Here is a 12,328-nt window from a genome sequence, read left to right on the forward strand (position 1 = left end):
AGTCAAATGTGATTGCCATCCGCAATTGGCAAACAACTTGGCAGACCGAAGATAAAGAGATACTTATCTGCAATTGAAAAATCCAAGCGATTCAAGTGTAAACTATTAAAAAAGAAGAACCAGACAATGAGTACGAGAAATCCACCTCCAGCGACAAAGGAAGGTAATCAATCTTCACGTAATACATCAACAAAGAAACTTGGTTGTAGTCAAGCCCCCAGTACTCCAATAAGACAGAAGCAAACCAATATACCACGGAGGACGCCATCAACTAATCTGTCATCAAGAAAGAAAGAAAAATACTCGGTAAAGATTACTGCTCCAACCACTCCATCCCCCATGGTGAGAAAAGGACTTTTCCTGAGTAGCCCAACATCAAAGAATCCAACTCAGGGTGCTAAGCAAACAAAATCAAAGAAGCGAACTTAGGGTACTAAAAAACCAAAATCAAAGAAGGCAACACTTTCCCAGCGAAGTCAATCAACAATGAAGGAGAAAAGGTTGTACGTGTGTACCAAATGCAGCAAAGACAGACATAATAGATCTACTTGAAAAGTTGTGACATTGTTGTTTGGATGATATAAATGGAAGACTCTGTAATCATTGAAGACATCATTAGTCAGCTAATTAGTCACCCATTCAGGGAGAGTGTAGGTCAGTTTAGCGTTTATTTGTTGTAGTATTGTTGTTTTCCGTCGGGCTTAATACGGTTATTATGGTTTTTGTTAGGTTTGTAGTCACTAATACTTTGATCTTTATATTTGATGGATTTCATATTTACGATGAATGTTCTTGTTAATCAAGATTGAAAATTCTTGTTTTCCAAGTTGAAAATGAGATGACAAATAAAGACAAAAAGGGTTCAAGACTTGGGAAACAAGATACAACTTGGGTACCATTAATGTGTTTTTGAAAGAACCTGTTTAGTAATAAATTTCGTCGGTGGGATATAGAGAAAAGAATTATATATAGAGATACAAGCCAAAATCACGTAAGGAGGCCAATAATAGTTCGTTAATCCTTAAACTATTAATAAAAGCAACAATATACTAATATATTTGGGAAATTTGGAAAAAAGGAATATCTAATCTATGCTATTGTCCTATTCGTACATTTCATTTTTGGATTTTTACTACCCTTTTTGTAACTAAAAATTCATATCATTATATTTACAATGTAAAAAAATTAAGAAAAATATAAAACATGAAGTAGTCAAACATGTGCATATATTAAAAATATTTTTGGATTCGAAAATATTTTGGAATAATAAATTTAAAAATAGGCTAAAAGTGTTAGAATATTAAATCTACCATCTACGGAGACTTAGAAAATGCAGTCTAGGGACACAATGATCTACCATTTGTAGAATGCGCAATACACCAAAGATACAATGATCTACTATACGTAGAATAAACAATACACCAAAAACAAATCCACACAGCTTGGAAGAATAACAAATCTACAATTCATTTTATGTTATGTATTTTTGATAGATCACAGAACATACTAAACATTCTCATATCTATATTGACAGACTATACATTTTAGGCGGTTTTCTTTTATACATAAATTCGATATTCCCTATCTACGACTTCATCTTATTTCTAACATTGGTAGAATGTAAGTTCTACTAGAATTTTAAACAAAATCTGAAAATTTAGGAAAAAAAAAATTAGAAAATATTTCCTAAATCTCTTATATCTTTTTTATTTATTTTTAAATAATATTGCCTAAAATTTTGTTTACAAAATTAAAACGGTTTGTCAAACTAAACCAAAAAAATTGTTTACACTAAACAAAAAAAAATTCTAAACCTAATCTACATGGCTACCACCTCTTGCTCACAACCACCACATTCTCAACAGCGTCCAAATTCACCAACTGTTACGTATCTTCAAAGTACCTCGTGTTGAAATAAAAGCCAATCTCCTCTAACCTAGAAACAGAACCACAAAACACAAGCCTCAGCACATATATAAATGACTTAACAATAAAGAGAATAATAAAAGAAAAGAGCAACTAGCCTTCAGAGTTCAGGGGGAGTCAAAATTGGATCGAGAAGAGCAAATAAGAAAGCTGGAACGATGGTGTACCTTCTTAGTCGTCTCGACCCTTCAACCGTGAATCCGCCTCCTCACTGGATCTCAGAGATCTTCTTCATCCAACCTCAAGCTGTGTGACGTGAATCCAACGACCACCACATCGCCTTGACCACCATTCTTTTTCACTGCACCACCACTAATCTTCTTCTGCCACAACAACTCCTTTATAAAGAAGAAAGATAAATTCAGAACAAAACACACTATCATAGTAACCTCACCTGAAAACTGATAAGTGTTCCAGGTCCCCAATATTTCAAGGCAGCAGTAGCCTCCTCATCATAATAAGCTCCTGACAAGTATATAGGTAGTGGTTTTTAGTCAAAGCTAATCCAATCTGATACCAAGTGTGTTTCGATTTACATAAACACAAACAATAACTACAAAGGTTTTAACTTGCCTAGATAACAAACTGGTGCGGAAATAGGCATCAACCATTAAAACACTGAAGGAATAAAGAAAAGAGATGAGCTTTTATACTCCAAATACGAGACTAGCTACTATAACACATAGACAAGATAATAAGATAGTCAAGACCAGCGACAAGATAAATCATATACAATATAAACAAGATAGTGAAGACCAGAGACAAGATTAATCATGTACAAAAACAGAGACTCAAGACAGAAACAAATAGTCAACCAAAATCAAAACCCTACGAACAAAACATATTGTCAACCAAAATCAAAACCCTAGACACAGAAACAGATAATCAAGACAAATCGAAACCCTAAGAATGAACTAAAAAGATTGAACAACTTTGATTGTAATCGGTGGTTCTCAAAAGAGAAAGACAAAAGAAGGAGGACGACAGAGAGATGTAACGACGAGTTGAAGCTTTCCGACGAACTTAGACGGGCCAGAGAAAGAAGGTGTCTGACTGCGAAAACGAAATCGCCTCTTTGAGAAAAAAGAGTCGGAGACGACGATAGGGTTCTGTTTCTTTGATGTTTTTTCTTCTTAGTTTTTACTTTGTTTTTTATTTCATTAGGGTTCTGCAAACTTTAGCTTTTTGAGAACGGAAACAAAAATTGATTAAATATTCCAATTTTTTAAAATTTTAAACTCCGATTGGTGATCATTCTGGAAATAAAAGGAACGAATAGGAAAAAAAGGTAAAAGGAATAGAATTGCAAGAATGAAAAAAAATGGTTGTTCCATTACATATTTAACAAGGAATTAATTTGTTCTTTATTTCTCTACAAAAAAAAAGAATGGTAGAGAATGAGAAGGAAAAATTATTACTTATGAATGATGATATTTTTTAGGAACGTTAGAGAATGCATTATTCTTCACCGTTCCCTGGTCACCATTCATACCTTTAGATTTTTGAAAACCAAAACCAAATCCGATCCGAACCGAAATATTCCAGATACCCAAATGTATCTAAAATAGATTTATATACTTATATATTAATTAATATATATAAAAACATCTAGAATATATATGATACTCTTAAACTCGTTTAAATACTTGAAAATATATACAAATAATCAATATATAGTAAATATATAAAATAGTAAAAATATATTTAAAACACCAAAAATACTTAAAATAATGATTGATTTTCTATCAAAATATTTGAACTAAAATTATTTTTATGTTAAGTTTAGGTATTCTGACATATGTTATTCAAATTTATATTTAAAATATTATTTTGTTTATAGTTTTCGAGAAATTTAAAGTATATAAATATATAATAAATTTTAAAATTTTAAAAGTAATTTAAATGGGTTATCCGAACTCGAACCGAACCCATAAAAATCCGAAACGAACCTGAACTGAAATTTAGAAATATTAGAATGAGGCTGAAATCTTTGACTTGGAAACCTAAAACTCAAACAGACCTGAACCGAACCCGATTAGGTACCAGATAGATAGTTTCTCATAATATAATAGACATCCAAATTTTATTAAAAATATAAGCCCATTACTTTTTTTTTTTCTTAATATACTCTTATCCATGTTTCTAAACAAACCTATTTTTTTTTTAAACTACAATCTTTGTTTCCAAACAAACATCTTTTTTAAAATTGCAATCATGTTTCCAAACAAACTTTCTTTTAAAACTAAAATCTATGTTTCCAAACGAACTTTTATAAAATTGCTATACATGTTTTCAAACAAACTTAATTTGTATGTGAGTTTTAATAAAATAGATTCTACACCAAAAAAAATATTGTATATTATTATTGTCTTAATATTAATAATTTAATTCATAATTATTTGTAATTGACTAAATATATTTATGACATTTATATTTTATGTTTATTTGCTAAAGTTTGTAAGTTTTATATTTTCATATTTGAAAAATTATTTTTTACTTAATTTATATATTTATTTATTTATTTTATGTAAAATTTTAGTTGAAATTAAAATATATATTCAAAAATGAAGAAACATAAAAATGGTTTTTTATTTTGACACAATTGGATGTCTTTGATAAAACTCATTTATATAAATAAAATAATTTTAATAATGTAAAAATAAAAGTGAAAAATACAAAATATTATGATATATTTATTTTAACTATAAATCAAAACTATAAATAATACTAATTTATATACAATTAAATAAAAAGTAATAAAATATATTATTTTAATATTGTTGTGATGAATAGTGTTACAACACTATTAAAATAAACATTAAAGTTGGTGGGATAGAATCATTTTGGTGTTTTGTTAAAGATAATAAACATTAAAATTGGTAAGATAGTATCATTGTTGACAAAAAAAAAAGGTAAGATAGTATCATTTTGGTGTTTTGTTAAAGATAATTTAGTGTTTAATTGAAGTTGGCCTTAGAATGACTTCTTATGTGTGGGCGTAGTTTTAAGAGACATGAATGTCGTCCGTCGGCTTTAGATGCCGCGGTTAGTTTATAATGTCGATGGGTAATCTCATTTGTGTTCTATTCAAATATGTTGAGGAAAAATTTAAGACATTTTCAGAAATAATTTTAAACCACACAAAATTTAAGACATTTTCAGAATTAATTTTAAAAACAGACCCGAACCACACGGCGGTTTAGGTTCCTGCTCAACGATTTGGTTAAAATCTTAAATCATATTAAAACCAAAACGGAAGAGGATGGTAAAACGTCAAAAATGGCCAACAAAGAAAGAAACTCGAAATAGTGTTTTAATGGGACTTGAAAAGTAACAAAATCTAAGCCTTGACTCTGCCATAGAACTTGGCCTTCTCTTCAGCAGTCTGGAAACGACCGTGTCCCCCATTGGAAGCTGTGTCGATAAACTTAAGCTTTATCTCCTCCAACGCAACCCTAGACGTCTGCTTCAACAACGTCTGTCTCAATGTCACCACACGTTTCTTTGGCCCCACGCAACATCCCTTGATCAACAAATAATCATCTTTCACTATCCCATAATGAGGAAACCCTCCCATCGGCGTGATCTCCTTCTCCGTTCTGTCGAACTCAGTCATGGCGGTGTGAGTCTCTTGACCAACTTTACCAAGCCTGTAAATCTTCTTGTTCATCTCAGTACGGTGGTGGTACCCATTCTGCCCAGCTCTAGCCACCGTGTAGGAGACTCTAGCAGGGTGCCAAGCTCCAATACAAGCCACCTTGCGGAGTCCACGATGAGTCTTCCTTGGAAGACGGGTCACACCCCATCTTGTAACCACACCTTCATAACCTTTTCCTTTAGTAACACCGATGATATCAATCATCTCATCTTTCTGGAAGATAGCATCTACAGGGACTTGCTTCTCGAATAGACTGTACGCATAGTCAACCTTCTTTGCTGTGTCTCCACCGTTGACCTGAATCTCATTCAGATGAGCCTTCTTCTGCTTGAGCCCTTTCAGTTTCCTTATCTGAGTGTGGGCAAGGACTCTGATGACAGTGCAGTACTTCTTCATCTTCTCCAGTTGACTTTGAATGTCTTTTTTGCCATCTTCGGTTTCATGCTTCTTTGAGTATTTGGTGAAAGCCTTCTTCTTTGACTTGGCCCAGTTCTTGTAGAACCTCCTCCTCACTTCTTCGCTCAAATGCTGTGCCCAGACAGTGCTTAGAGAGCGCAGACCACGGGGTGTCTTCACGTACCCAACCACACCGACAACAACCATTGGAGGTGTCTCAATCACAGTCACAGCTTCACATGTTTCCTTCTTGTGGAGCTCTGGGAATCACAGTTAAAAGAGATCAGCAAAGAAACATTTAAGTACAAATGCTGGAAACCAATAAAAGAAGAGAGAGTGAGAGAGAACACACTTGATCCAGGTTTTTCAACTTCTCGGACAATGTGAGTCATCCCAGCTTTGTATCCCAAAAAGGAAGTGAGTCTACAAGGCTTAGTATGATCATCCTTAGGGAAGGCCTTCACTGAAAATACCAAATAAGATTGTTAGATCGAAACTACACCAACATTATTACATAACATGCTACGAAACCATTGGGGAGAAAGCAAACCAAAAATATAATATACACCAGTAATGCATATCATTTTAGAGAAAATAAACATTTTTATTTCACAACTTTAAATCTCTGTTCATAAGGTTACGTTGAATAAAGCAAATTACAAAAGTGCAAGAAATGGATGATGAAAAATGAAATGCAAGTAGACATTCTGAAAACATCTATATACAAGCAAAGAGATTACCTTTGCCACGTTGCCTGTTAGCCCTTTTCCTTGGAAGGAAACCCAAAGAACCATGTCTTGGATGCTCAAACTTTCTGTGAGACATACCTATCTACTTGAACTAAACACTGCCAAATTAAAGATTCATTTTTACACAAAGATGAAAAAACAAATCAAGAAATCAACAAACACCACCTCGTAAAGGATGAAGAATTAGACAGAAAGCAAATTGAAAGGAGAATATATGTTTCAGCTCCTAAGATAAAAAAAAAGTCTACACGATTGTAAGTAATTCGACGCCAATCTAAGTGATTCAAACTTTATGTAAGACATACATAAAGCACAGGTGACAACAGAGAATATAATTCAACACAATCTGCTAATCAATCTAATCAAAATACAAAAAACAGAAAACAATGCAAGTCCAACATATGCAAATATATGTCAGAAACAAATAATATACAAGAGTATAAAATAAAATAAAAAAAAGATAACCAGCAATATACAACAGCAGATAATGAACATACAAGAGTATAAAACAAAATAAAAAAAAGATAACCAGCAATATACAACAGCAGTATACTCTTACGACTTGTGTTAAGATGATACGAAATGTTCCCCCGGATCAAAGGCCTATGGCATCAATAAAGATAGCCAAATCTCAAGCTCATTTTTTAAGTGTTTCTCACCAGAAAGCCATTTTAAAAAAAAAAAATGTTTTCCAGTAACAGAGAGCAGATAAGAGATTACAGCCTTGATTTAAAATGTTTCCCGAGGGTTTTCATTCCGATCATCACCACAAGTACATGTGTATATACTGAATGCGCATCTCATAACAAACAAATCACAGACAAGAACAATACAAGAAGCTAGTGTGTTCAACTATTAGACATTAATATACAGGTTTCGAGGAGCAAAGACATACAGATCGAAGAAACCAAATGCAAATCAAAGAGTAAGCTTTGCGTACCTCACGTCTTCGGCGGCGATGAGCGTAAAGAACTTTTTAATGTCAAATAGTTGAAACAAAGAAGGTTATTTATATGCAAAAGTGTATGAATTAGGGTTTTCTGTTAAGAGTTAGGGCTACACCAATATAAATATGGGCTTGGCTTGGCCCGAAGTTTGTTTTAAATAGCCCGACCCGCAAAGGTATTGAAATTGAATGTTTTTGATATGCATAGACTTTTGTTTTGACTTAGAGCTTGATTGGTTTTCCCGCTACCACCCGCAAACGCAGCTTTTGCGGTTGGTAGTGGTTGAGAACGTTTCGAAACAATCATACAAACCGCTACAAATCGCTTTAAACCGCTCTGAACCTCTTAAATTCAAAAGCTGGTTCCAGCTAGCGTTTGCGGTTGCGGGCGGTTGCGGGAGGATAACTTTTTTTTTTAAACCATATAAATACAAAAATAAAAATATTCAATAAATTTTTTAAAATGGAATTATAAAAATACTAAAATATATCTATTATATTTAATTAATATTATAAAATTTTAAAATAAAAATATTTTCTATAATTTTAAAAATTTAAAACTATAACTTTAATTTGAAAATATAATTTACATATTTATTATAATATTATGATTTTTGATATTTTTATAATTATATAAAATGTAAATATTGTTAATTTATTATTTAACTGCTGCTGTATTAGGTAGTTAACCAGTCATAAGTATCCTGCAAACGCACCAATTTTTAACCACAGAACCAGTCGTACAAATCTCTTAAAACCGCTAGAAACCGCAACCACCCGCATCCGTAAACGCCCACAGCCGCAACCGCTGCGTTTGAACCAGTCAGACCCTTAATTGCAGGTCATTTATTTTGCAGGTTGTACTGCATTTTTTGTCCATTCACCCTTTTAAATTTTTGTCCATTCACCCTTTTAAATGCAGATCATTAATATGCATTACAATCTGCATGAAGATTTTTATTATAAAAGAAATTTATTGATATGCAAAAAGTAAGAGGTGGGAAAAATGCAGATGGCCAATCATGTAGTTTTTTTTCCTTGTTTTTTATAAATAGTTTATTTATCTCATTTCATTTATTTTCAAACAGAACACCAAACCTCTCATAATTATTGTTAATATTTAGACCATTTTTGTTTTATATCATAACTTAACTTTTGGAAATTATTTATAAAATTAATATATAAAATATGTAGTGTATTATTTATATCTTATTTTCTATGAAATGGTTTATAAAATAGTATATTTTTGTTTACATATTACACCTTTAATACAATTTATTTGCAATAAATAGTAATGCATAAAATAATAATATATTAAGGTTGTACATTCATATTTTTATAAAATAGTTGCAGTTTGTTATACATGTTATTTTTTTATCCTTTTCAAATTTGTGATCAATAAAAATCATGTATTATATATTCCAACAGTAATAAATATTTTATATAAATTAGTTTAATCAATTTATGGGCAAAGGTCATCTGGAGTCCTAGAAGTATACCCCGACAGAGTTTTCATGCTTGGCTGGTAGTCCAGAACAGGATCCCCACTCGCGACCGCTTGATCTCTTGGGGTCTCCAAGTACCATCGCTTTGTCTTCTTTGTAACCAAACGGATGAATCGAGAGATCATCTTTACTGGGATTGTGGCTACGCTTTTGAATTGTGGAATCGCGTTGCGGGAAGATGTGGGATCGTACCACAAAGAAGTTGGGACAACTCCCTCAATCAGATGTTATCGCTCTCACCGGTGGCTTCGACTATGCGATCACTGACTCTCCTTGGGTGGCAGGCATGCTTCTATTGGATTTGGAATGAGAGAAACAACCGCCTGCATGCAAATCAATTCCGATCACTTGATTCATTGTTCTCTATTATTGATCACCAGATAAGAAACAAAATACAGAGTTTCAGAGAAACTAACCCGAGGCGTTCTTCACAAATGATGCAGCGGTGGTTTGGGTAAAGAGGGATTGAATCATAAACTGGCTTCATGTCTTTTTCAGGCTCGGGGTCGGGAACCTTCCATTGTCGTCTGAAATCATCGTTCATCGTGTCTCATCACCATCTCTTCTCTCATTAACAGGCTTAGGACAAATGTGGGCTAAGGTCAAATTGTATGGGTTTGGGTTCTACTAGATGAGTTTTAAATTGGGCTTCGGCTCTAACACTAGAGCCATTGGGCTTTTGTAATCTTTTGTTTCTTCTGTTTTTAATATAAGTAAGCCAGTTACAAAAAAAAAAAAAAATTTATGTATATACTTTCATATTTGATCATTTATATTAATTGCATAAAATTATAAATGTTATAGGTTATTTATAATTACTTAATATCAATAAAATATCAAACATATTTTTTTGTTCTTACATATACATGTATGTATTTTTTATATTTTAAAGTTTCAAATGAAGATTTTTTATACAGTAACATATATAAAATTGATAATATTAGTTATATAGTTGAACCAAATGGTAAGAAACAACTGAAAGTCGAATAGAGATACAAACAATAAGAGAAAAACAAAAATATTCTTTATAATTTTGTAATTGTGATGAATTTTCATATAATTTATAATTTCAGCATATTTATTAGAATGATGGTATTTATTTTTATTTTTTCAACATGATATTTATTACTTATTTACAATAAGTTGCATTTTGTTTATATATTTATTTTTCATTTAAAAAATTCAACATTTTTATTACACTAGCTTGATATGCATGATCTGCATTTGTTCTAATTGATTTACATTTGTTTTGTTTGATCTGCATTTTTGTTTGATCTGCATTTGTTGGACCCCATGTTCAAGACTACGCTAGGCGCTAGTCGGTCGGCCGGTGTGGGCCTAGCGAGTTAACAGAAAATTGGGATATAATCGGGAAGTACACGGGACGTACTTTTTCATAAAAAATGATTTTTTAAATAAAAATATAAGCATCACGCCTTTAAAATATTTTTATGCCGAGTAATATCACTGAATTGTCGTAGCTCAACGGTGAGAGGAGTCTTTATTTAGCATTGGGACCAGGGTTCAACAGCCGCATGGTGTATAATTTTGTATTCTTGTCCTTTTTCTAAAGAAGAGTACAAAGGTAATTTCAGCTTTCTTCTTCTTCCTCAAACTCTAACCTAATTTTTGCGGCCGTTTTTCTGTGTTTTCAACACAAATACTTTTTTTTGTTTGCGATTTACTTCAATTTAACTTAGATTATCTATTACTAACACTAAACTATGAAAAATCTATGAGGTTATTACTGATATGGATTCGAAAACGCCAGATTTCGTACGTTTTTTTTCTCTGAACCGAGTTTTTGTCCGACTATGGTGAAATCGCGGCGGCGAAGCTCCGCCGAGCGCTTTTCCGGCGCGAAATCGGTCACTTCGGCTGCGTTTTCGAACAGAGGTTGGACCTAATCTTTATTTTGTGATCTATATTATTAAGAAAGAGACATTATGTTGGACCTAACATTTATTTTATAAGTTTTTAAATTAAATACAGATTCTACTTTATGGTTAAACCTACATTAGATCATTAATCTATATTATTAAAAGTGAAGTCTTTTTTAATTTTGTTTGGAAACATGAATAACAATATAAATGAGAATTGTTTGGAAACATTGATAGCAGAATAAAAAAAAGTATAATGTCATTTTAGTAACTTTATTAATATAATTATATTAATTGACTTTTCATATTTCACTCATTTCAACAATTTCATGAATTATATTACATTAACAATACATCACATCATTAATTATATTACCATAATAATAATAGTGCAGATTTTCATTTATTAGTTAATCAGCATTACCTTTGTACCAATTATAAAATCAAACATGTAAAATAACTGAGTTTTGCATATGGTCAAAATGTTCGGTTTAGTTAGTTTTACTAAAAAAATTTTTTAATATATTTTAGTTTCAGTCGGTGGAAAATAACATAGCCAAAAACATAATTCAAAAACATTTTTTATGAATAAAATAATTACTTAAATCAAAATAATAAAAATGTATTACATTTATTGTCACTTAATTTTTCACTCCATATAATTGTTTTACTAAATAAAAATCTCATTCAATTTCATTTAATTTAGCCAAACACATAGAAAGATTCATTTTTATTTACTTAATAAAATCAGTTAGGTATGAACATTGACTATTTATTTATGTACGGATTGTTCTTTTCGAGTATCATTATTTTTTTGTTTTGAAACTAGTCTCCGCTTGAATATTATAAAGGCGAAATTACATGTTTACTACTTTCATGCTATCACTTTTCATTTTTACCACCACTACAAGGACATTTTCAAAAATAACTTATTCATTAAGTGGCAAAAGACTATTATATCTTTGTTATTTATATATATAATAAATCATTATTTAAATAAAAAATACAAAAAATAAAAGAAAAATAAAAGTAATTTATTTTATGTTTTCGAATTATACCTTTTCAAATTCACTTTTTTATAAATTTTGTTTTTTTGAATTTTTCTTTTTCGAAATTTTTTTTATTGTTTTTTCAAATTTCTTTTTGAAAATCGAAAATTATGTTTGAAACTATTTTTAAATTTGTTTTATTATTTTTTAAGTATTTATTTATATATTTATTAGTTACCTAAATTTCACATTTCAAAAACCCTACCCCACTTTTCAACT

The 12,328-nt window shown here is 31.2% G+C and overlaps 1 protein-coding gene and 1 long non-coding RNA gene across 2 annotated transcripts; one reads left to right on the plus strand and one right to left on the minus strand.

The window, feature by feature from the left end:
- Positions 1 to 5,042: 5,042 nt before the first annotated feature.
- On the minus strand, positions 5,043 to 7,779 carry LOC103830735 (60S ribosomal protein L3-2). Its single transcript, XM_009106553.3, has 4 exons — positions 7,670 to 7,779; positions 6,721 to 6,827; positions 6,333 to 6,443; positions 5,043 to 6,240 (listed from the first exon to the last, which is right to left on the minus strand). The coding sequence occupies exons 2-4, from the start codon at positions 6,803 to 6,805 to the stop codon at positions 5,267 to 5,269; spliced, it is 1,170 nt and encodes a 389-aa protein (XP_009104801.1). The 5' UTR covers positions 6,806 to 6,827; positions 7,670 to 7,779; the 3' UTR covers positions 5,043 to 5,266.
- Positions 7,780 to 8,284: 505 nt separating this feature from the next.
- LOC117128900 lies at positions 8,285 to 11,503 on the plus strand. Its single transcript, XR_004452314.1, has 2 exons — positions 8,285 to 10,463; positions 11,077 to 11,503. It is a non-coding gene; the product is annotated as an uncharacterized LOC117128900 (long non-coding RNA).
- Positions 11,504 to 12,328: the final 825 nt, after the last annotated feature.

Source organism: Brassica rapa, chromosome A01, assembly GCF_000309985.2.
Source record: "Brassica rapa cultivar Chiifu-401-42 chromosome A01, CAAS_Brap_v3.01, whole genome shotgun sequence".
Classification (NCBI taxonomy): Eukaryota; Viridiplantae; Streptophyta; class Magnoliopsida; order Brassicales; family Brassicaceae; genus Brassica; species Brassica rapa.